This window comes from Physeter macrocephalus, chromosome 3, assembly GCF_002837175.3.
Source record: "Physeter macrocephalus isolate SW-GA chromosome 3, ASM283717v5, whole genome shotgun sequence".
Classification (NCBI taxonomy): domain Eukaryota; kingdom Metazoa; phylum Chordata; class Mammalia; order Artiodactyla; family Physeteridae; genus Physeter; species Physeter macrocephalus.
Genome location: NC_041216.1, coordinates 2,550,997 through 2,577,202, shown reverse-complemented (window position 1 = coordinate 2,577,202; position 26,206 = coordinate 2,550,997). Strand labels below are relative to the sequence as shown.

The following is a 26,206-nucleotide window of genomic DNA, read 5'->3' as shown; positions in this document are numbered from 1 at the left end:
AAAAAAAAAAAAAAAAAAAAAAAATATATATATATATATATATATGTAACTGAAGTTTTATCCAGCATCAATGAAACAGCTGTCTGTCAAAACAAATAACCAGTTAGAGTGGATTCTGCACACCCCTTCTGCCTCCCCTGCCCTTGATCCTCCCCTGACAGTTTCTCAGACCAGAGGTGGAAATCAGCTGCAGAGAACAGGACCTAGAAAACTCAGAAATCCAGATTTCTAATCCTCTCTCCTGATGACAAACCGTAGGACTTAATTATTTTCACACGTATGCACATGCCTTCAGCTCAGTTTGTGTGAGTACTGAGTCACTTCTTCCTTTACCCCCTCTTCTCTGCTCTCCCTCCTCCCCTGCCACCAGCACCACAACCTCCTCCTCTGCCCCCCAAACTGCTGCTACAGTCCCAACATATGCGGTTTTCTCCATCACATTACTGTGTAATGCTCCACATTTCCCATTCCCTCCAAGCTTGTCTCCTACTTCTTTAGAAATGTGGGCAGTCTACAAGATGAACTACAGATTCAACAGGACAGAGGACCACAGATTTCAACAAAGACCGGCAGCTTGTTGTGAAAGGAGCATTGAGGCAAAGTCAGGAGACTTGAGTTTGGGGAGTCACTCAAGGGAATCAGATAAAGATCCTTAGGGACCAGGGGTCTTATGATTACCCAGCTCTGCTGACGTAGACAAGTTTTCTCACTCCACAGATACAGATGGGAGATAAGCAGTTCCCTTTCAGAGAGGTAACCCCAAGTGCAGTGCTCACAGCTGCAGTTACTCCGAATGACAGTGAGAGGGAAGGAAACAATGAATGCAAAAAAAAAAAAAAAAAAAGGGCAATGCTTAAGGTGGAATGGACGTGAACAGTCTGAAATGCACACCTCCTCCAGTTCCTGGAAAACAAAGATGAGTCAAACAGAAGCTTAGTTTCACAGGCTTTCCTCCTCCACTTGTCACACACATTTCCAGACACAGAATCATCCGTCCCCATGTCACCCAGCATCTAGAGCTACCGGCCACCACCTCCTTGTAAATTAAGCTGGAGGGTCAGATCCGCTGTGGCTAGGGAGCTGAAAGCAACCTGGGCCACCTGGGGATGATTCCAGTGACCTGAGGGCAGGTGAGCGTAGTAGAAAAAGCAGAGAAGGCTGGTATGACGTTGTTCTGAAGGAGCCGAGGATCACCCGATCTGCATAGCCTGGCAACTGTCGTTATTTCTAGTTTCCTAGACAACTCTGCCTAAACCAGGTAGAAATCGGAACTCCAGCTCAGAGAATAATACAGGTCCTGGGAATGGGACAAAATCAGAAAGGCAAGGGGATGATGCCACATGCCACTTCAGGGAATGGGGACAAGCAGGGAGAGGGAGGTCTTCCTAAAGGGAAGCTGAATTCCCATTAGGCTCCGTGCTTTCAATAATCTTGCAGTTGTGGCCCAGAGAACGATTCTAGGGCTTCCCTGGTGGCGCAGTGGCTGAGAATCCGCCTGCTGATGCAGGGGACACGGGTTCGTGCCCAGGTCCGGGAAGATCCCACATGCCGCAGAGCGGCTAGGCCCGTGAGCCATGGCCGCTGAGCCTGCACGTCCGGAGCCTGCGCTCCGCAACGGGAGAGGCCACAACAATGAGAGGCCCGCATACCGAAAAAAAACAAGAAAAACAAAAACAAAAACAGGGAATGATTCTAATTCTGGTTCGCTGCTGAGGGTGTGGGTTACACAGGTGCGTGAATTCCTCGAAACTGATCTGTGCATTTCACTGTAGGTTCCTTAGATCCCAGTAAATCTGGCTCTTCCAATTAATTGATTGTGTGACCTTGGATGAGTCATTTAACCTTTTGTGGTCCAAAGTTCCCCATCTGTCAAACTGAAACTAAGAAGCCAGCCTCTAAGCGTCACATGGCTGTAAAATTTACAATTGTAAGAGCTGGTTGTTGCAGGAAACGGGCAGTACATCCAGATTAAGAAGCCATGATCATCAATGGAAGCTAAGAAGAATTTCTGAATGAGATTCGCTGCCTGCAGAAAATTCCCCCCAAATCATCCATCCTGGAACCAAATTTGGAGAGAGGAGAAGATGGCATCCTCCACATCAAGGAAAAAGGCCAACAATCACTCCCTTTGCAGTGAGTCACCTGCTCCTACAGGCTATCTAACCTCTTCCTCTTGAGATTCTCCAGTGGCCTCAAGATTGGGGCACACAGTTCTCTCCCCTTCCTTCCAAACTCCCTCTGGGTTTGTGATGTCCAGGTAGCTGGAGCAGGGCTCTTCCCAGTAGGGGAGGAGGGGAGGAGAGAAAGGATTCACACTTGGGTGCAGGCAGTGTGCAGAGAGAGCTGGATGGTTGCAGAGACTTAGAGGATGTGAGAACCAGCCAGCCATCGCCCCCATCCCCCTTCTTATGGATAAGATAATGAAGATCCAGAAAAGTGGTATAACTTCTCACCATTTCTAAAGCCCCGCAAAGAACAGAACAACAAAGCAGCCTCTGGCTAACCTCAGGCTGGTCCTATCACACTGAAGTGCATCTGCTTGCTCCACAAATGGGTGACCTTTGGACAAAGGGACCAGATCTAACATAAGCAGACACTGAAGCATATCCAGGTGACAACCTGGCTCACCTGATTCTCTTCTCAGAGGGGCTTTGAGACACAGGGAGAACCTTTGGATATACAAAATGGAGCAACGGCTTCTGTCAGGATGGAAAGGAATTTACAGAAATGTCTTGAGAGCAGCTACCCTGGGACATAGCTGAGTGGTAGCTGACCCCTGGAAAAACTCTGCATAAGAAAGACTATCAAAGGAGCATCAGATCTAGATTGCAAATTGTTTTAGCAGCTAAAACAGGCGTAAAGATAAAGCAACTCACTCTAATCCAAGGGGTTTATGCTTCAGCCCTGGCTGCCTCTGACTCACCCTTGACCCAGCCCATTCATCAGTATTTTGATAAGTAGATTCCCTTCACAGAGCTACTTAATCTGGGTTCCCAGAGAAGTCTTGCAGAGCTTAATGAGAGTACTGTGCTTGCTGCCAGCTCTTGAGCCAGGGCAGTTAGACAGCAGAAGGGAAGGGACTTGTCATAGGTGCACAAACTTTCCCATCACTGGACTTGACCCTACTAGGGGTTCACTCAAGTATCTTTTCAATTTAAATACTTGGATCTATTTTTTTTAATCCTCTTTCTCCTTGGTATCCAGGGAAATTAAAGCCCTGGCTCACATCCTCCTTGATGCCAGCTTTTAGTCAGAGCCATAACAGCATCTGGAGCTAAACAAAGATTAGCGGCAAAGGGGGTAGGAAGGACAGGGACGGAGAGGAGATCTGGTGCTACCAAGGGCACCACCAATGAGCTAGACCCGCCTGGCAGCCCTCCTGCCAAACGCCCTCTGGCCACGTCTCCTTAGGCGGTAGTGGTAGGGGAAGCTGGGGCTGGACCCCGGAATCCTGAGCTTCACAGACGTGCAACCAGCACCTGTCATCAGGCCCCTGCCCTCAGAGGATGCTCTGGGGAGTTGCCACACCCCGAACTTCAGGGACGGTCACTGCTCTTGGCGTTACCTCTGTCTCTTCCAATTGTCTTTAAAGTAGGGCAACTCTGGGTGCTGTGTTCCCTGTGAGAGATGATCTGGAGAAATTTCCTGGATTGTACTCTGGAGAGACGGGAATGATTTCAAAGCAGAGTAAGACATGACCAGGAAACTCTAGATTTGAATTCTATGAATCATTAGGTAGGGGTAAAATCAAGCTTAAGTAGTTGGTAGGACCTTACATTTGCTAGAAGAAAAAAGTCTTAAAAATTAAAAGTTACAGCTATGGCAAGAAGGAGGAGGATGAACAGGGGCAGCGACTTCAGCTATGGCTGCTACCAACATTGACAACATTTGACCATCACAGGTAGTTTCAGGATTTGGGGGGAATAAAACAGAACATGGAGCTTTGAGCTCACAAACAGGTCTGAAGGAGCTGCTAAGTCAACTAACAAAGGTTTTGTGGTAGAAAAAATGGTCAAAATCTGAGCCCCTCTGTGCCTTCCCTCCCCACTACTGTGACCACAGCTGGCGTCTCAGCCCTGCTGTCCATGAACAGACAGGGACCCAGCTGAGTCGAAGTTTGCCACCAGAGGAAGATCCAAGGCTGACTTTCTAGGAACCTTCAGTCCCACTTAAACCGGCAGATCTCAAAGTGTGGGGTGCAGATGCCCTCGGTCTGTGGGCTGTGGACTGGGAAGATGGGGGATGAAAATATCTGGGGGTGGGGAGAAGTCCCAGGCCGCTGCTCTTCAGAGGTTGGTTGTCCGACCAGCCCCCGGGACCAGGGGTCGTGGTAGAAACCACTGCTGCCACTGCATTGGTAGTAGTAGGTAAAGAAGATCCTCCCTTCTTCAGCCAGAGCTGGAAGCCAAAGAGGTCAGGCTGATCTGCAGCCCAGGGTCCGCCCCAGGCCAGCCTCTGCCTGGCCTACCTCCTGGCCTCGGAAGTGCAGCTGGCTCTCAATGGCAGGCTACTGGCCAAGGATTCACAGTGAACTTGGCTGCTCCTTGTGCGATTTACTGGGTCTGGACCCAGAACCAGGCTGCGGTAGAAGGTCAAGTAGGTTCAACAAGATAACCCCTGTCCCCTACTTCTACCTTTCTTTCCCCCTCCCCTGCTACCTTTTCTTCTCCAAATCGGCCTTCCCTTGGATCAGTTTCTCCCTGACCTTGACTGACTTTTGGTGTGCTAGGTAGTTTTCCAGGGAACACAGCTGGCCCATCAGGCCCTCAGAGGGGCAGGAGCCTCGTCTCTTCCCCGGACTAACGAACCACACCGGACAGTCAGCAGCACGGAGAGTTCCTGATGTGCTAAAGTTTGTTCAGAGGTCACCTGAAGAGTGGGACAAGTCTCTAAAAGTCCCAACTCACCATACACGTCCTGCCTTAAACACAGACTCTGTCTCAAGTGTGATCAATGCCAGGAGACCCATGACAGAATGGGCAACCTCTGAGTATTTCAAACACAACGGGCAAAACTGTCACCTGCAGAGCTTCTATTACTCTATCTTCCCCCCAGGTTCCCACAGCCGCCTTGACGGAGGGAGAGCCAGGGCGGGTCTTTCCGATCATTCAGTCTTTAAATGGCTATTGAGGACATTCCCTCTTAGAGAGGGGTGCTCAGCAGAGACTCCAGGGAGCACGCAGTTCTGTATCGGGCATTCCTGGACCAGATGCCCGCCCACCGTTCTCGGGCACAATCTTCCTAAGAGCGGCATGAAGTGGGATGGATGGGGCATCCTTGTCTTGGCCCCATCATCTGCCTACAACAAGCTTTTCCTATAAAGGACCGATAGGAAATATTTTAGGCTTTGCAGGGTCATATACCATTTCTGTTGCATACTCTATTCCTTGAGAGTCGTTTTTTGTTTTTTAAACAACAACCATTCTTAGCTTGAGGGGCTGGACAAAAACAGGCAGCAGGCGGATTTAGCTCGCAGGCAGACTGCAGTTTGCAGACCCCTGGCTGACAGGAAGAAGCTGCAACATTTTTTACTGGTCCCCACCCAGCAGCCCCTCGCCACCTTCCCTCCCTGCCCTGATGCCTCCAGACCCGCCCTCTAGCCCAAGGACTGCCCCCGACACTGCTCCAGCTGCACTTGGCGTCTGTGCTCAGGCCCAGGGTGGCCTCTCTGCAGCACATGTTTCACTGAGAAGGCACGTGGTACGGATACAGATCGTGAGCTGTTCTGTCTTCCTTGTGCTTAACCTGAGATGCTGAAAGCCCAGACAACCTCATCCTGCACTGTGAGGTCTCACCTCCCTTGCTCAAAGGCCCCGGAGGCTTCCCAGCTCATGCAGAGTAAGTCAATGACTCTGAACAACAAAAGCAAACCCAACATCGGGGTCCTTCCACAGGCCCACTAAGTCCCCTGGGTCTGCACGGCCATGTGCCTGGCCTCACCTCCCACCTCCTTCTCCTGGCACATGCCAACTCTAGCCATGCTGGCCTCCTTCCTTACCCAGCTTTCTTTTTTCTTCTTAGCACTGATCACCAACAGGTCCTGTAATTTTTCATGTTTTTGTCCCCCTTTGGTCTTGTTTTTTGTTTTTCTCACTAGAATATAAGCTCCCTCAGCGAGAGGTTTAACTTCTTCAGCGTTTTACCCCAGAGCAAAGTGCCCACCACAGAGTAGGGGCTCCAAAGATGCCCAAATAGCTGTAGAATGCACAGGGACAGGGTCCCCTGCTGACGGGAGAGAGGTGGCTGCATTGCCATGACACTGTGTACCCAATTCGCACTTGGATACCTTTATGCAAATAAACATCATGCTCTGAAGCCCCCTCAGGACAAAACAATGAAAACAGATCCACCCCTGGAGCCAGCAGTTTCAAACTGTTTATATTCAATCCTAAAGCAGCAACAAACCCAGATCTCAGCCGAACTAATCAACTATCCACGGGAAAAAAACAATACACGATTGCATCACGGTTTAGAACACACCGGCTCATGGTTCTTTTTCTCACTCACCTCAACCACCCTGCAGGCCCAGAGGGAGGAAGGGGAGCACGGGCTTTGATGGCAGGTCAGATTTCAGATCCTAGAGTGGCCTTTACAAGTGGTCTGATTCTGGATGTGGCACCAAGTGCTCTAGGCCTCAGCTTTCTCATCTGTTACATAGAGGTACTAATACTTATTTTATAAGGTTGTCGTAAGCTTAAGGGAATAATTAGCAAACAAAATCAGACAGCTCCCAGCATAATGATTGTGCACCATAATTACCCAATACACAATCATTTCTCCCCTTTTGTAAAGGAGGAAGCTAAAATTCAGAACGGCAGTGACTCGCCTGAGGTCAGAGGACTTGCTCCGTGGCAAGGCTGGGACTCCAACCAATGGTTCCTGTTGGTGTATGTTTTTCCTGTCATCCTGCCTCTCTCCTGTTCATGTTTCAGACATTACACACTGCATATGTCAGTAGAAGGAAAGCAAGTGTTGGCTCTCCCATCAGTCTGCTTGTTGGGAACTTTGGGACAGGGGTCTCCTGGAAGAATGCTCATATTAAGATGACATTCTTAAGGGGGTCACCCTGCAACATTGGGAAATCTGAGTGTCACAAGCAAGGGGTCAAAGGCTAAGACAATTCACCTGCCTTGCTTGCTGATCAACCCTAACAGATGCAAACAGGTGACAGCCTTCCTTTCACCGAGAGATGAACAGAAACCACACCAAGACTAGGACCCACCAGGGACGCAGCAGAACCTGGTGCGGCCACATCTGAGATGTGACACCAAAGTACAAAAGCCACCTTCAACCTGAATGCTTCTCCAGAAGGGACTGTTCTTTCCACGCACAAGGGTTTTTCTTTATGGAGCACATGTTCTCAATAATCCTACCGATAAAGTAAATTTTTATACCGTACAAGTGCTTCTCCCATTAGCCGTCACCATGAAGTTGAAAATGTGTTCTCCTTCTGGAGAAAAAAACAATTGGCCTCAGACATTATGAAAATGTGAATTATTAAGGAACAAACCTTTTAGGTAAGACATTTAGAGGACAAATAATGAGGAGACAGCCCAAACAACATCTAAACAGATTTGAAAAGAAGGAAAACATGAGTGTGGGTGACTGTAAGACAAAGGTTTGCTCAAGATGTGAGTCCCGAGTCCAGGACCAGAGGTGCTTGCTGTCCAAAAGCAGTGTCCCTGCTCCTCCAAGGAGGGAGACGCTGCAGTCCTGATGACCACTCCCCGCCCCACTGGCCCTACCTACACCTCAGACCTTCGCCAAAATGTCCCTTCTTCAAAGAAGCCTCCCTACACTAGGTCGGGTCATTCACTCATTCGTTGCCTCATTCATTCAACAAATGATTATTGAACACCTACTATGGCTCAGAGTCTCCTTATCACTCTCTACTTTCAACTTTACAATTAAATAATTACATTCACAATACTCCAATTTACTTCACCTCCCCTTCCCTAGACTGTCAGCTCCCTAAGGACAGAGACTGTATCTGATTCCTCTGTCATTTCATCCCCGGCACCTGACACAGTGCCTGGAACAGAGTAGGCATTCTATAACTAGTCATCACATGAATGTATAAATGAATGTATCAAAGCATTCAAAAGCCCCCTTCCTATGCCCAAATTCCAAAATGCATCCTGCTGTCTGCCTTACACAGTTATAACTGATGTCGTAATCAATGGGACTTTTAAATTTAATGAAGGAGATTTATTAATTTATGCATACATTTCTGAATAAAGGAAAACAATAAGATGTACAGCAGTAGGCAGAAAGTTACTTTCCCTGAGGGGCAGCCCCGTGGGAGAGACTAGAGGATAGGCCTGTAGGTGTTCTCCCGGGATAGGCAGAGGTAGTGAAGAGGAGTAGTTAAGGGGAAGGTGGAAAGAGCCAGACTGCCTGGGATAGGTGTCTGGACCCCACCACTGACTAGCTGTGTGACTCTGGGTAAGCTACTTAACCTCTCTGTCTTCCAGTTTCCAAATTGGAAATTGGAAATAATAAGAATATTATCTTCAGATGACTGCATTAATAATGAAATGAGTTAGTACATATGAACTGCTTAGGACAAGGCCTAGCACATGCTAAGTAGTCACAATAAGTTAGTTATTTTTATATTCTGGAAGAATGAGAACAAAGGTAGGTTAAATCAAGGAGTTGGATATGCTTTCAGTAAGTCCACAAACAGAACAAATCTCCAAGATTCCCTATTACTGAAATTAAGTAACTCAGAGGCAAGTGACGGTCTATCTACTTCAACTTCCCAGCCTCAGTTGCAGTTATAGTCAGCTGAGGCTATCATAACAAAATATCATGGACTGGGTGGCTTAAACAACAGACGTTTATTTTCTCACAGTTCTGGAAGCTGGAAGTCCAAGATCAAGGTGCAGGCAGGTCTGATTTCTCCTGCAGCCTCTCTCCTTGGCTAGGCAGCCACCTTCTTAAAATGTCCTCACATAGCCTTTCCTCTGTGCACTGCAGCCCTGCTGTCCCTTTTTCTTAAGAACACCAATCCTATTAGATTAGTCCCCTTTCTCCCATAACCTCATTTAACCTTAATTGCCTCTTTCGAGACCCCATCTCCAAATACAGTCACACCAGGGTTAGGGCTTCAACATATGAATTTGGGGGGAGCGCATGATTCAGTCCATAACAGTTGAAATGGTAAGGATGCCACACGCATCTAAAATAAGAGCCAGACCAAATGACCCCTCAAGGTGTTTCTAGACCTAGAGTCTAAGATTTTTTTTGGTACATCCCACAGTGCCCAGCACAACAACAAGCATGTGTTTAAAGCTTAGAAAATGTTCTCTGGATTAACTTATAATGAATACTATTTAAGGCTGAGAAAAGTGCATACCTTCCAAAGTCTATACATCTTACTGTTCCCCATATATGTATATGTGGCTGTGTACACACACACACACACACACACACACACACACACACACACACACACACACACACACACACACACACACATTTATTCCCAGGAGAATAAAATGCAGTGGTAAGGAAGAGCTGTTTTTTTGTTTTGTTTTGTTTTGTTTTTTTGTGGTATGCGGGCCTCCCTCTGCTGCGGCCTCTCCCGTTGCGGAGCACAGGCTCCGGACGCGCAGGCCCAGCGGCCATGGCTCACGGGCCCAGCCGCTCCGCGGCATGTGGGATCCTCCCAGACCGGGGCGCGAACCCGGTTCCCCTGCATCGGCAGGCGGACGCGCAACCACTGCGCCACCAGGGAAGCCGGGAAGAGCTGTTTGATGAAACTGAAACTAACTGTACAAAATTATCTCTGAGCTCCTCACACATTAAGTGGACAATGGAAAAGTGGATGCAGAATCCCCTTGATAATGAATCCGATGATGAATACCCTTCCACAGAGGCCAGCATCAGGCTCACCTGCTGAAACAACCAGATTTCAGTGGAACGATTTCACTATCTCTGTGAAATATTGTTCTGGAATCAGGGCATTATTTGACAACTCAAGCAATAAAATAACAGTCTTATCAGTGATTTCAGAATGCCTTCAATGAATTGATAGGAGGAACTATTGAGAACAGATAGGAGGGGCTCAAAATCAACAAGCTCAAAATCCTCAAGTGCTAATAAAGCAAAACCCTGGCAAATCAATGAGCCCAAGCCATCAACAGGCAAATCCCTATGTACTAAGTAACTTTCTTAAAGAAAACTTGTTACAGTTATTAGGTTCTTTTATAAAAATCAACTTTACTGAGGTATAACCTACATATAATAAAATGGATACATTTCAAGTAAGCAGTTGGTTTTTGGTTTTTGTTTTGACAAACACGTATACCCAGGTAACCATTCCCCCCAGTCAAGATACAGGCATTTCCATAATCCCAGAAAGTTCCCTTGTACCCTTTACTGGTGAACCCCTGGTCCTACTTCCTTCACCCACCCTTCACCAGGGCAACCACTGTTCCAGTTGTTTCCCCCCATAGATTAGTTTTGACTGTTCTAGGATTTCATATAAGTGGAATTATACAATATACACTTTTTTTGGCAGCTTTTCCAGAAAAATACTTAGAAGACTCATGCCTGTCCTTGCATGTATCCACAGTTTATTCCTTTATTACTGAGTTGGAGTCCTGCATATGAGTGCGCAGCAAGTTGCTTATAAATTCCCTAGTTGATGGGTGTTTGGGTTTGCGTTACTTCCAGTTTTGGATTATTATGAATAAAGCTCTTATGAACATCCATGTACCAGTCTTTCCGCCAACACAAATTTCTCCTGGATAAATACCTAGGTGGAAAATTGCTGGGTCATATGCTGTAGATGTTTAACTTCATAGGAAAAGGTCAAACTTATCCTGAGTAATAGAAATCATCAATAGGTTCACTCTTAAAGCACTTATTAGAGAGATTTTAAAAATAAAAGAGGAAACCAGAGTAGGGAATGCCAAAAAGAGCATCCAAAAGCACATTCAGCTGCTTTGCTCAGGGAGCTGGCAGGGTCCTCTCAGGACAGCTCTACTGGCCACCTCCCCTCCGTGCCCACTTCACCCCAGGAAAATGGCCACCTTTGTCCCACCTTCAGTGGACGTGTTGTCCCTCCTCAGTTTCCTTCCTCTCCTCACTCTGTCTTCAGGGGCAGTTTCGACTGGCCTGTCGCCGGCAGACTCTCCTTGCTCTTCTAGGAGAGTCAGGACTTGGAAGGACCATCAGACCCAGGGGACGTGGACCCAGCTCACCCAGGAGCTTCCACCCTGCTCCACTGCTGTGGCAGCATCAGGCCATGGAGCCCCTCATTGGTGGAAGGCTTATGAAGGGGGTATCCCCCCTTTCTCCCCCTTGAGAGGGGCCAGGCAAAGCTCACAGTGGGGGCTCCAGTACTTCCCTCTGCCTGATGGGAACCAGTGTGGGCCACCCGTCAGCCAGGCCTGCCCACAACCTAGCACGTGTCTTCAGAACACAGGGGATCCCAGCAACCACTGTGCCCAGCTAGGCCAGGAAATGGCTCATTTAATGTCATGTTACATAAACAGCAGCTGAACTACAAAATCCTATATGTTAACAACCACATGCCTATTCTTATTATTTCAGAGGCGTTCATTCTTTTATACAAGATAACTTCCCAAGACACCAAACTGAATTTTGATGAATGTAGGTTTTCAATATGTTCACTGACTTATATTTTTCACATAGGCTTTATTTTGTTTTCTGAGAGATAATAAACTCCCCTTAAAATCCTTCCAGAATTCTCATCACCTTCAGTAAGGAAGAAGGAGGAGAAAAGGACAAGGGGGGTGGGTTGTAATTCCTCGAAGGCAGGGAATCTCAGAGCTTTGAAGCTTGACGAGTCAGGAAGCTCAGGGATGAAAGAGATCAAACTGCAGGTCCAAGGGGAGCGAGGAGCCCTCAGAATGCAAAGAAGCTTCTCAGAGCTGCTGGCCCTGAGGTCTCACCCTGGCCTCGTGCTGGGATCAGGAACCCCTTTCCCATCCCCCCTTCCCTCCTCCTACTCCTGCCCCAATTCTGCTCCAAAAACAGCTGCTGCCACGAGATGGCCACCTCCTGAGCTTGTAACAACCACCTGAACAGCAGACTCTCCCGGCTTCACTGAAACCATTCTTTCTTGCCTTAGAAAGTGACCAGAAATGCAGTAAAGGTGCATTAAAATTCCCTTATCACTGAAACGAGCAGATCACAGAAGTGCCTATCTGCAGTTTTCATCTTATTCACTGAGTTTTTAAAAGGGGAGCCAAATATATCTGGAGAAAACCATAATTTGAAAAGATACACGCACCCCCAATGTTCATTGCAGCACCATTCATGATAGCCAAGACATGGAAGCAACCTAAGTATCCATCGACAGAGGAATGGACAAAGAAGATGTGGTGTATATAGATACATATACAATGGAATACTGCACAGCCATAAAAAAGGATAAAATAATGCCATTTGCAGCAACATGGATGGACCTAGAGATTATCACACTAAGTGAAGTAAGTCAGACAGAGAAAGACAAATATCATATGATATCACTTATATGTGGAATCTAAAAAAGGACACAAATGAATTTATTTACAAAACAGAAACAGACTCACAGACATAGAAAACAAACTTACGGTTACCAAAGGAGGGGGAGAAGAAGGATAAATTAGGAGTTTGGGATTAAAATATACACACTACTATATATAAAATAGATAACCAACAAGGACCTACTGTATAGCACAGGCAAATAATACTCAATATCTTGTAATAACCTATAAGGGAAGAGAATGTAAAAAAAAGAATATATATATTTATATATATGTATAACTGAAGCACTTTGCTGTACACCTGAAACTAACACAACATTGTAAATCAACTATATTTCAATAAAAATTTTAAAATAAAATTAAAATAAAGTGGAGCCAAGTGAGGGAAGAGACCCCACATTTACTTGCTGGGACTTCCCTTGGGCTGTTTGTCTGGAAAGCAAAATAAAGGCTGAAGGTGACCCACTGATTTCCTCTCATTCAGAGAATTCTGCCCGAGTTAGGCTTGGCCAGCTAGCACATAATCTGTAAAGACGAAAGTCCTTCTCTTCCTCGGGAGGGCCACAAAGATGCCGGCCACGCACAGCACAGATGAGGCTTCCCCAGCAGGGCCACCGCCAAATGCTCTTCTGCTCTGGCAGAAAGCCAGGCCCAGACTCTCCATCGCCACCCTCACCAGGCAGGGGGCGAGGAGGGCTGGATTCTGGGTGACTCGTAGAGATGAGAAACGCTCAGTGAGCCCCCCATAGGGTCCTCTAGGAAGACAGTTGGAAGGACTTCCCAGGTCATTCAGTCCAGCGGCTGCTTTTACAGAGGAAAACTCAGAGCCCTCAAGGGATTCAGTCCACGGGAACAGGACACCTTGACTCTCCTCCCCAGCTTCCTTTCCCTCTCCCAGTCTCTCCGCCACAGAGGAGAAGGGGGGCCTCCCTCCACCTCGCTGCTCAGACACAGGTCTGGGAATCGTCTTGGTGCTGGCTACATCCTGTTTCCCACCAGATCTACCCTCCACCCTCCCTATCTGCTCTCTGCCCACAGGCTGACCTGGAAGGACCACATCAATGGGCAACCTCTGTGGTCTGGTTAGCAGCCAATGGGCCAGCCCCACAGGAGATCACAGGAGGGTGGAGGGAGCGGAAAGAGGTCAGTGGATTCACTCCTCGGCTCTCTGCCTGCGAGGGAGAAATTCAGAACACTGGCCTGGCTTGACCTTCCACTGAAGGTCACTGCTCCCTTCAAGGCAGCCCTCTCCTTCAGGGTTCCAGTAACTTCCCCCCTCTCCTGGCCCCTCAGGTCTCCACAGTAACAGCTCCATCCCATCAGCCCAGCACCACCACTGTCGTTCCTCCACAGCCCTGCCTTTGTAGATGGTCCCTCCTGAATTTTCCCCCTAGGAGACGGCTATATCTTGTTCTCACCCTGAATGGGACAGGCATCGATTCCTGCTGCTGTTTCCCCCTCCACCTCCCCGTCTACCCTTATCACAGCCCCGGCCTCTTTAGCGCGGACAGCGGCAAGAGCCTCCTGACCACGCTCCCAGCTTTCCTCCTGGCCCCTTCTCACCTGCTCTCCCCAGGAGCACACCAAGTTATCCCGTGAAATGTAAATCAAACCGCGTCATGCACCTGCAAATCTTGCAATGGTTTCCACTGCCCCCCAGTAAAATCAAAGCTCTTCTCCTGACTTCTGAGGGCACACCAGACCCGAACTGCTCTCTGCAGCCTCCTCCTGGGCCCTGAGCAGCCATGCAGCCTCCTCTCCTTCCTCCTGCCCCCAGGCACTTCCCTGCACTGAGACTTCACATGTGCTGCTTCCTCTGCCCAGCATTTGTCTCCTCTCGTGGAAGAGGCCTTCCTTAGCAGGGCACACCCTACATGATATTCCCCATCCCTGAGCTGTACTCACGTTCTTCCAGCACTTAACAAATCTGTGATTATGTAATTTTTCATTTACTTTTAAAATGACTATCTCCCCTCCCTAGCTCCCATCCATGAGAGTTCCACATGGGTGGGAGCTAGGTCTGCTTTTCAGACCCCCTCCCTCACCCACAGTGGGTACTCCAGGCACATGTGCCAGATGAACAAGTCAGTGTATGTTCCAATAAAGGGAAGGATTATCCTTTCATCTGAGATTTGCGTCCTTACTTTGTTGAGGGGTTGTTAACGTTGTCCTTTCTTTCATGAAATGACTGGACAAATAAATGACAGTTATCAAAAATTTTAAACGGCAACCTTATACAGTTCTCCAAAATATTGTTGAGATTTTATGAGTCTATGACATCCCAGATTAAGCAATATTTCAAGGGTCACAGTGCTGGGCCCTAGAGAGGTGACCTGGGTGATGGAGTCTGAAGTCAGACTCAGGGTCTGAGTTCAAGTCCCCACTCTGTTGCTTGGTAGCCGTAAAACTCTGAGCAAGTTACTTAACCTCTCTGTGCTTCTATTTCCTTACCTGTAAAATAGGGATAATAATAGGATCTACTTCAGAGGATTTTTGTGAGAATTAAATGAATTAATACTTGTGAAGTTCTTAGAACAGTGCTTGGCACTGTTCACTAAATGTTGGACAGCAAATTTGTTGAGCAAAAATGCTCAGCAAATGTTAGTGCTACCATCATCAACATCATCATTATTACCAAACCCAGCTCTTCTAAATCCCCCACCAGGGCTCTTTTCTCCTTAAAATGTTATCTCCCAACATTCTCTCTTCAAATGTTATCTGACCACCCCTAAATGTCAAGCCAAAATTCAGCACTTGGAAAACTATCCTAGTCCAGCCAACCAGATTTTCTGGATAGCTAAGCACCAACCTTGATAACATGTGCTTCTAACATATGTTATTTCTTTCCTATTTCTTAACTAATTTTGATGAAATGAGCATCATTATGGAAGTGCATGGTGCTGTGGATCCCAGAAACACCACAAGAAAAACTCCATAGGTCTGAGGCTCTGCAGCCCAGGTGGAGGCCCCACTCTGTCCCCCCAGAGCACTCAACACCCTGAGCTCCGCTCTCCTTGTCTGCAGAGTGGGAAGGTCATAGGCACTGAGAGGTCACTGTGGTCCTAATGAGTCACGTGCACACACCACAAGCTCCTAAAACACTCCTTTTCTTTCTTATTTTTTGGTTAATAATACTATAATTCGCCCAGGAGAACGCCTTAATGTAGGTCTCCAGGCAGAATTCTCTCTTCCTCAAGATCTGCTAAACACCCAAGCCCCTGCCTAGAAGAGAGTGGGGTTAACGCCTCAGGGGGAACCGACCCCTCACACTCTGTACAGAGGGAATTCCTTCCTGGTGGTGTTCACGTGACCGACAGAGCAAGTCACCCGCAGGCTGCTCCTGAAGCAGGACAGGCTTTTGAAGCTGTGATATTTCTGAATTTAGCCTTGGACAAAGACACCATATTTCCTCACAGCCATTCACACCCTGACTCAAGCAGTTTTAACTGAATTCTATTTCCTTTCAACCCAAGGCCATTTGAAGATGCAAAAACCATATTTGTGAATGAATTCTAGCATTTGATTTGCTGAGTCAATTCCACTGAATTCCATGCTTTATCCCAGGTATATTTCAACTTTCTGAGGCTCAGAACCATTTTCCCCACCCTCAACAATATCACACACCCACCTCCCAAATACACAAATGTATATGGGTTATATAGCCAACAGCTCATGTTAAAGGGGACCCATATTAAATAATATTGTTACATAGATATTAATAAGGCTAAGATAAAAGATGAGAAAATAGAAGAGAGTCTTTGTGTCTTTTTAATGTTGTTCGTTATGTAGAAATTGGGAACCAAATCAATGAATTTTCTGACTACAGAGTCAACAAAATTATCTGAATTCTAAACAAATCCTGGAGTATACTTACAAATAAATAGCATAGAGAAAAGATGAAAGCATAAACTAAGGACAGGAAGTGAAACCGGATTCAGAAATGTCATTCTTGCATTTGAGGTTAAAAGAAATATACATACATCTATAATTCTGCAACTCCCACAAAGCCTAATTTCATTTGTAAAATACACCAGGGAATCCTGGCAAGTTTCTGTGGAATCATGCAACTAGGTGTGTCTTTTAATTAAACGCACATCTAGCAATCCACAAATATGAATTAAGCATCACCAATTAGTTAGCACTGTGGAGGATTTAGGTCTCTACCCCCCACAGAGTAAGCAATTTGCAAAACTTCACGCTACAACACATGAAAACCAGGGCCCCAGCTACCAATTTTAACGACATTCTATTCCGCAGGGGTTCAGCTTCATTCTCTCCAAAAGGGTATCAAGGTCCTGCTGTGTTTCAATGGAACCAAACGGCTAAGGCTCGGAAAGACACAATTTCAGAAGAAAAAGGAGTGAGATTATCTCTGAACAATCACTCTATTAGCATGAATCTGAACTGTGATATTTGGTCACTTTGTTTTAGTTTACAACCACCTTTGCAAGTGATAAGATTTAAACTGATTGATGGGGAGAGGGTGGGAAAGGAAAACAACACATGCAATAAACACACACACACACCCATAACACGCAGACACATCTCAGGATCCAAATTCAACAAGCAGAGGTGAATGCAGAACTGGTCTAAGCTGAATGTATGCAGAAAAGACTCCCTTCCTCCCTCCCTTCCTTCCTTCCTTCCTTCCTTCCTTCCTTCCTTCCTCCCCTCCTCCCTTCCTTTCTTCCTGTCCTACCTTTTTTATTCCATCAACAAGGCCAGGTGACAGCGAGAACACCTCATAGTCACCCTGCTTCAAGTAACAAGGGGGCAGATTGTGAGAGAACACAAGTGATGTGAACTTCTAAGGTCCAGTCCAGTCCTTCCTGTATCTGCGCCAGTCCCATTTCAAAGTTTTACTTCCTAGGTCGTCCCAAATTTGTAATTCATCCATAACACAGACCCCTAACTATTTATTGAGCCATTCCTGGAAATCCAGAGATGAGAAAGGCCCAGCCTCTGTGTGTTCTCAAGTCCTCATGGGATGGGCAGCCCAGTGGGAGAAAAAGCACTCTGGGATCAATGTGGGATTGCAGTTTGCTTGCATGCTCTGTTCCATGTGTTTTCTAGGGGATTCTTCCCCTTCACCAGTTACCCCTCCATGAAGAGCTGCCTCTCCTAACTAGACAAGTGCACCATTCACCACAGGAAGCCTAGGCATCCCTTCCCATCGACGGGGCAGGTCTCAAGTAAGATCTTTGAGCCCTGCAAGGCTTGTTTCTCCCCATGGATCACAGAAAACACAGTCCCCAAGCCTCCATCGTGCCTGTTACCTTGGGGCTGCTTGCTTCCTACAAACTTCTCTTCCTCTCTTCCTGAAAATACCACGGGTTTCTCAACTGAAGTATATTAAAACTCATTCCATTTTAACATATTCTGGAGCCCTTCACAGCATGCCTTAAATTAAGCAGGAACACTCTGGTCTCCAGATGACAGCCTCTCAGGCAAACCTCCCTTCGTTCCCAGGACTCCAGCAAACAGCCCTCTCTCGATCTCCTCAGCCCACTGCTCCCTGTCCAACAACTCTGGTTTCCCCCACTTGGAAAAGTACATCTGACAGATTTTACATCCTTCAGACCAAGGATATAAAATCCTTCACCTCCATGTGAAACCTCTACTTTTATTTCCTTTTCTATGACTTGTATTTGAAGAACATCTGGGCCTTTTATTCAGCTTTTAGAAAAATTAGGGAAGGTCACAGCCCAAGTACAAGTAGTTACTTGGTGAAGGTGAAAGGTAAAATTAACTACAATAGCAAACTCTCACATAGCCCTGATTATGTGCCTGGTAGAGTTCCAAGTGCTTTACCTATACTAACCACTAAATCTCACCACAGCCCTATAAGGCAGTCTTATTTCTTACCCCCATTTTACAGGTAATGAAAGTGAGACCCAAAGAAGTTGCATGAAATTAACTTGCCTAGAGTCATCCAATTAATAATTGTCAGAGCAGAGATCTGAACCTTTGTCATCCATCTCAGCGGTGCTGCTCACCAGGAAGGGAACGCTGTTGGCATGACAACAAAGGTACTTCCGTGTCCCCTTAAATGCAGCGTTAACTCTATGAACACCCCGCAAGCCCTCTATGAACACCCCGCAAGCCCTGTAGATAAGCTACCTTTGTATAAATTTGCATGTCACCTTCAGGAAGAGCAGGGTTTGCCTGGGTGAGGAGAAGGAAGAAGAGAGGAGACTTCTGCCCTTGAAAGATTCTATTTTAATTCTTTTAAAAAACCACTGAACAGACCCAGCCCTGGATTTCAAGATCAGTTTTCAAGGTCTCCAGGCATGAGGCAGTCATCTGAAAAGGGAAGCATGACAGGAGTCTGACCTCTGTGTGGCCTTCTTGTTCTCAAGGTGCTGCTTTCAGATCCGAAAGCGAACAGGAAAGCCGAGGAGCCAAAATCTCCCTAATCTTGGATCAGGTATCAATACCATTAGGCGTTGGAAGCTTGGGACAGCAGAAGATGTCACACTCTCAAGTGCTAACACAGCAGCATTTATCTAAGTTTACTGATAAACAATCTAAGACATAAAAGGTCAATTAACTATTTCTAGAAGTTCTATATAAGACTCAGAAACTTGCTTGTTATCCTAGCCTAACTTCCTAGAAACACTGAATCACAACATCACACAATGCAAGTCCCTCAAACCCAAGTCCCTTTGGAGAAAGGAGCTGGCTGCAGCAAGGGCCCTGACAGGTAGAGGACAATCATTAAGATGGTGATGACAATGATGATGATGGAGAAGATGGTGATCACGAGAGCAAGCATTGGTGGCACATCTCGTATGGGTCAGGGACTGTGCTGAGGACTCTTCCTGCACTGTCTTAATCTTCACAGGAACCATGAGAGGCAGATACCAGCACAACACCCATTTTAAAGACGAGGAATTCGATGAGAGAGGCCAAGTATCTGGGTCAAGGTGTCATGATTGTGGTCACGATATGAACCGGGGCCAATCCGACTCTCCAATTTCACATTCTTATCTAATGCTCGACTGTCTCTTCCTATAAGAAAACCTTAGTATAGAAAGTTCTGGAAACAGGGTATGCTGATTACTCACATTTTCTGGTAAATATATGTGCAATCAGTTCTAAATACTCATTTGAAAAATGTTCCACAATGTTCATGGTCCTCTTTCCTGTCTTAGTAAGTACAGTATACTAAATATAAATCTACTTGTACTTTATTAATAGATAACGTTCAGGGCTATCTCTTAGCTATTTGCCATAACAATTTGGTCTGATTGTAGAGTATTTCAGATATAGGCACAAGAATTAGACACAGCCCAGTATATATATATATATATATATATATGTATGTGTGTGTGTATATGAGTGTATATATATATAAATAAAATATATAGAGCAACAAGCTGACCTGCTGTGACAGAGACAAACAAAATGGCGGCACCGAACGGGAGCCTCTGGGTCAGGGCCCAACTGGGGCTCTCGTCGCTGCTGCTGACCACGGCCCTGACTGGAGGCTCGGGGACCACTTCGGCTGAAGCGTTTGACTCAGTCTTGGGTGATATGGCATCTTGTCACTGGGCCTGCCAGTTGACCTACCCCTCGCACACCTACTCCAAGGAAGAGGAGTTGTACGCATGTCAGAGAGGTTGCAGGCTGTTTTCAATTTGTCAATTTGTGGATGATGGAATTGACTTAAATCGGACCAAACTGGAATGTGAATCTGCATGTACAGAAACATATTCCCAATCTGATGAGCAATATGTTTGCCACCTTAGGTGCCAGAATCAGCTGCCATTTGCTGAATTGAGACAAGAACAACTCATGTTCCTGATGCCAAAAATGCATCTAGTCTTGCCTCTAACTCTGGTAAGGTCATTCTGGAGTGATATGATGGACTGTTCACAGAGCTTCTTAACCTCTTCGTGGACTTTTTATCTTCAGGCTGATGATGGAAAAATAGTTATATTCCAATCTAAGCCAGAAATCCAGTATGCACCACAGTTGGAGCAGGAGCCTACAAATTTGAAAGAACCGTCACTAAGCAAAATGTCCTATCTGCAAATGAGAAGTTCACAAGCACACAGGAACTATCTTGAAGATGGAGAAAGTGATGGCTTTTTAAGATGTCTCTCCTAACTCCGGGTGGATTTTAACTATGACTCTTGTCCTCTCCATGATGGTATTGCTCTGGATTTGTTGTGCAACTGTTTCTACAGCTGTGGAGCAGTATGTTCCCTCTGAGAAGCTGAGTATCTACGGTGACTTGGAATTTGCGAGTGAACAAAAGCTAAACAGATATCCAGCTTCTTCTCTTGTGGTTGTTAGATCTAAAGGTGAAGATCATGAAGAAGCAGGGCCTCTACCTGCAAAAGTGAATCTTGCTCATTCAGAAATTTAAGCTTTTTTTTTTTTAAAGAAAAGTGTATACACATCTAAATTTCCATTCCTCATAGTGCTTTTTAAAATGATTTCATTGGCTATAGGGCTTAAAAATCACCATTAAATGCAAATAAAGTTACCCAAATCTGTGAAGACTGTATTTGCTGTAACTTTACCTGTAATGTTTTGCTAGCAATTTAAGAGATGGATATTTGGGATTGTATTTTTATTTTACTAATATCTATAGCTATTTTAATTATTATTTGCATTGTTTTTGTTTGTTTCCTTTCTTAGCCAAATTCTATGAGCTGATCATTGTTCTTCCCCACCTCTTACCACGTCAATCACCTTAGTTAATAAGTTGAATACTCAGTAGGATATGACACTCTTGCTCAGAAATGACCCACAACCTGTAATTTGAAATTTAGTAGAAAATGCCCTTTAACACACTGCATTTTCAGTTGTATTGAACTGAAATCATTAAAATTTTATTTGAATAATTATGTGCTGAAATTTGAGTTAATATACTCCTGATTTTCCAGAGCTTCCCTTTCACCCCTACCCAACCCAGAAAATAATTAGAAAATGTTCTATGTCTATTTATTGCTATATGATGATCAGGGAGCAAATTAAAGCAAAAATGATTCTCTCACAAAAAAAATAATAAAATCAAATTAAATATATACACATGGTCCCTGACTTACAATCGTTCGACTTATGATTTTTTGACCTTACAATGGTGCAAAAGCAATACGCATTCAGTAGGAACCATACGTCAAATTTTGAATTTTGATCTTTTCCCGGAGCTAGCGATATGCTGTCCTTTCCTCTCCTGATGCTGGGTAGTGGCAGCAGCCAGAGCTCCCACTCAGCCATGCGATCACAAGGGTAAAAAAGCGATACACTGACAACCATTCTGTACCCAGACAACCATTCTATTTTTCACTTTCGGTACAGTATTCAATCAATTACATGAGATATTCAACACTTTAGTATAAAGTAGACTATATATTAGATGATTTTGCCCAACTGTAGACTAATGTGAGGGTTCTGAGCACATTTAAGGTAGGCTAGGCTAAGCTATGATGTCCAGTAGGTTAGATGTATTAAATATATTTTCAGCTTACAATATTTTCACCTTATGATGGGTTTATCAGGATGAAAGCCCATTGTGAGTCAAGAAAGATCTGTATACTAGTAGATGTAATATATATTTTAAATATTTTTTCATATATTTATATTATATATTTTTTATAATTTATATTACATCTTATTTTTTATAATGTATATCTTTTTTTTATAACTTATATCTTATTTTTTTAATATACCACTTTCAGAGCATCCCCAAGGCATGCTCTGAAAGTGGGATGTTAAAAAATAAGATCTAAGAAAATTAATTTCACTATTTGCCTTTTTCTTATAAAAGTTCAATCCAAATTATTTTGGTTGATAACTGCAGTGTACTGTATCAATGACTGCCCACACACGGTGTGTCTACAGCATAAGAGGAGTGCTGAGAAACAGGAAGAGGAGCAAATGAAAACTTAAAAACAGCAAAACCCAGCATAAAAACTAAAATGACCAGCCCCCTAATTCTAAGGAAAGTCCAGTTTCTCATAAGGGGCAGTCAATGTATTTTTATCTGTGGCTTAATGTTTTTGCAGACACATTAAATCATAAAAATCCAAGAAACCATATCTCACCCCCAAACCACATAATATATTTGAAGGAATGTGTCCCTTTTCTAAGAAACTGCTTGATTCTCAGGAAGTGGCAAAGTGGCAGGTGTGTTCCCAGGATCAGCCAAAGAAACCAAATAAACTTCCACTGGGCAAACCTGTTTCTCTCAGATAAACAGCCGCCTGCTGCCTTACAGGGGGAAAAGGAACCACAGGACTGTCTGTATGATTCCCTGGCACTTCTGTTTTTCTGCTTAAATTGAAAAGGAAAATGGCAGTCTACACCTATGCAGATACTGCCATGCAGCCAGGCCAATCCCAGGCCCTGCGTGGGCTGGGTGTTTCAAAGCCACAGCTCTGGATGGGGGCCTCACAGGTCTTCTGTGCTTTAGGTAGGCATGGAAGAGGATGGCTAAACTAGGAGTTGCAGGAGAAGCAGATTTCACTTGGAAAAGAGATCATTATGCAATTAGCTGTATTACACAATAGCTAGGCTCAGGAGGAGTGCGGGTGGAAGGTGGGAAAGAGTGTCCATCTTTACTTGCTCCAAGGCAGCCCATTCCTTCCCTCTTGCACCACTCACCATGCTGTAAATAACCACCTGCCTGTCTGTATCCCCAGGAAGTCAGGGACTATCCACCCTGGGCACATAAATAGCACCCAATACATGATAATTCTTGTTGCTACAGTGTGTCCTCAAGAAATATCTGCTGAATGACTGAAATAGGGGCAGGAATCAAAGAACATAACTTTCTATTTGGAAAGTGTCTTGCTAAATGCTTGTCATTGGATAAGATTCACTATATTGCAGCTCTGGTCTGTTGTGTTGTAAGCAGGGTTAAATAAATAAAGGCAAATTTTTAAAAAATACCAAAGAGGAGCAGAGCTGAACTGGCTTGCTGGAAGTTTCAGATTAAAATAAAGGACTGCCTAGGAGAAGACAGCCAGCTGGCTGCTTAGAGGACATGGAGTTTAAAGCAAAGTCCTAACGGAGGTGGTCTGAGGGAGACCATCCAAGGGGTCCCCTAGCCACACAGACAATGGTGGGGACAGTGTTCAGACTACCTAGGAGCTCTGAGGACTCACAGAGACAGACCGGCTAGGATGGGGCCAGAAGGCAGTTGCTGGGTCAGGCTGGGTCAGCTACTTAATCATCCTGCCAGTAAACATCCTCCAGGAATATTGTGCCTTGCAGTGAAGGAGCTGTTGTGAAAATGACCTAGGCAGACAATCTGACTGCAGCGCTGTAGGCAGGGCTGTGTCCTTCCCCTTGGCTAAGAGGTCTCTCATGCTCCCTTCTCCCAAGCAGCCAAAGAATAAGAAAGGATAGACAACCAATGTTCATGACCTCCTGCTATGGACCACTTCCTTCTCCCATGAAATGCCTATGAGGTTGGTGGTATCATTAACATTACACAAAACTCAGCTGAGAACTGTAACTCACCTACAATCACACAACTGGCAAGTAGCAGAACCAGAACTTTTCGTTTTGGCCAGGATTGAAAGAGAACCTCTTGCCCCACAGGATGCAGCCTGCCCTCCCAGCCTCAGAGGAGGTCTGATGGGGCAGAGAATTTGACAGCAAGATGCTGCTGGCACAGCCTGCTCCTCTGAGAGCTTGGCAGGCCTGTCCTGACCTCTGTTCCAGAGCCACCTCCATCTGGAGACATAATCTTATTGGAATCTCAGCTTGATCTGCTGATGTTCAGCTCACCTGCCTGCTTCTAGCTAGATCTCTCCCGACACTTCTGTTAACCCAGCTCCAAATAAAGCAAGAGTCCCCAGACCAATGTTCCTCAAAGGGTGGTCTCTGGGATGTTTGTGTAAGTGGCAGATTCCAGGCCCCAACTCAGACCCACAGAGTCATAATCTCTGGAAGAGGGACCCAGAAACCTGCAGTTTTAAGAAGTTCCCTGCATGATCCTTATGCCAGCTAAGGTGGGAGAGACTCTGTGCCCGGTGTCCCAGGGCGGCAGGGGCTCCCAAACCCCCACCATGAACACCTTCCGTTCATCCCCCAACTCCAAAATTGCAATAGTACATACTTAAGATAAAAAAGTGGGGGATTTTTTTTAATTAAAAAAATTTTTTTATTTTTATTTTACATTGGAATATAGTTGATTAGCAATGTTGTGTTAGTTTCAGGTGTACAGCAAAGTGATTCAGTTATGCATATACATGTATCTATTGTTTTTCAAGTTCTTTTCCCATCCAGGTTATTTTAATTTTTAAAAAATTAAGTGACCTATTATTTTACCACGTAGAGAGAAGCACTGTTAACATTTTGGATTAATTCCTTCCGGTATTTTTCTATGTATATAGACACAGATACGGTTTTCCTGTGAACAGCACTGCACCAGACCGTTTGGAGGCCTGCTTCTCTGCTCAGCTGAGCACAAACACATGCAACTGTGCCACCTAGAAGGATACATGGGCGTCACTGCAGGCCATCGATGTACAATTCTCCATGGCTTCTGCTGACCCCCACAGGATGACAGGCAAGTCGTGCTGATGCAGAAGGAGGATGGGGAATTAGAATCAGGATGCCAAGGCATTGAAAATTTGTGTTTCTGCTGACACTACCCGTCTCCCCAACCTCAGAAGGCTACCACCTGGAGGTGGGTCAATTCCAACACACTCAAATTTTTTTAATCCTAAAAGGTGAGCAGTGGAAGAAATTTTAGAGGTCATCCAGACCAGTCTCCTCACCTGTAAAAGAGGAACCAGAGTCAAGACAAACCTAGCCTCTGCTGGAGTCTCATGGTGTCTCCTCACCACACCCAGGGTCCCCCAGCCACCTGCCAGGCTTGACAGAGGGCAGCAGCCACCTAGGGCAGGCCCAGGTGGGGATCAGGGCCTCAGGACACACCTTTCAGATTTCCAGGGTCTCTCAATATTATCACCACAGCTCTTGACCCAGCAATCAATTTTCAGATCCAAGGGTATCTGTCTGGCTGTGGAACTTTGTTGAGGAGTGTCCTGGTCACAGCTATTGAATTCCAAAGGCATTAGGTCCCCACACTCTTGGCTGAACAGCCCTTGTACAAAGGAGGCTCTGAACCAGCTGAGAACCCTAGTCCAGTCTCATGCTGCTTAAGAATCTTCTCCAGCCTTAACGTGATAATTCAGGCACAGTGCCCCTGAATCACAGCGCATGGGAGAGTCATAAGCAGCAAGACTTGGCTGAAGAAAAATTACCAAATTCTGCCCACTCAAAAAAATACCTTCAGTGTTCCCACTCACGTGAGCTTGGTGTCAGCTTCTGGCTCTCTCCCCCCATTTCTGGTTGGAGTGAGGGCTCCCCTAGAACTGCTCAGCAATCTGGGGGATACTGTGAATTCAAAGAAGGCCAGTGAACTCGAAGCAGATGGCTAGCAAACATTACTTCTGTCCTTTCTGTTTTAATTCATTCTTTCACTCATCCATTCATTCATCCATTTATTCACTCATTCATTCTTCCACGCTGAGCATCTCTTCCCCAGGCACAATGTTAATGGTTTTCAAATACAACTTTTTTGTTTGTTTGTTTGTTTTGTTTTGTTTTGGTTTTTTTTTTGCGGTACGTGGGCCTCTCACTGCTGTGGCCTCTCCCCGTTGCGGAGCACAGGCTCCGGACGCGCAGGCTCAGCGGCCATGGCTCACGGGCCCAGCCGCTCCGCAGCACGTGGGATC

General features: G+C 45.6%; 1 protein-coding gene and 1 long non-coding RNA gene across 2 annotated transcripts in view; one reads left to right on the top strand and one right to left on the bottom strand.

Moving 5' to 3' along the window:
* The window catches only part of LOC114485073 (uncharacterized), a 75,116-nt gene that overhangs the window by 16,353 nt on the left and 32,557 nt on the right, over window positions 1-26,206 (bottom strand). The window lies entirely within an intron of this gene.
* Window positions 19,908-20,890, top strand: LOC102980324 (transmembrane protein 59-like). The gene is given in 2 exon segments (XM_024125525.3): window positions 19,908-20,608; window positions 20,610-20,890. Coding segments are annotated over 2 exon segments (966 nt in total). The 3' UTR covers window positions 20,875-20,890.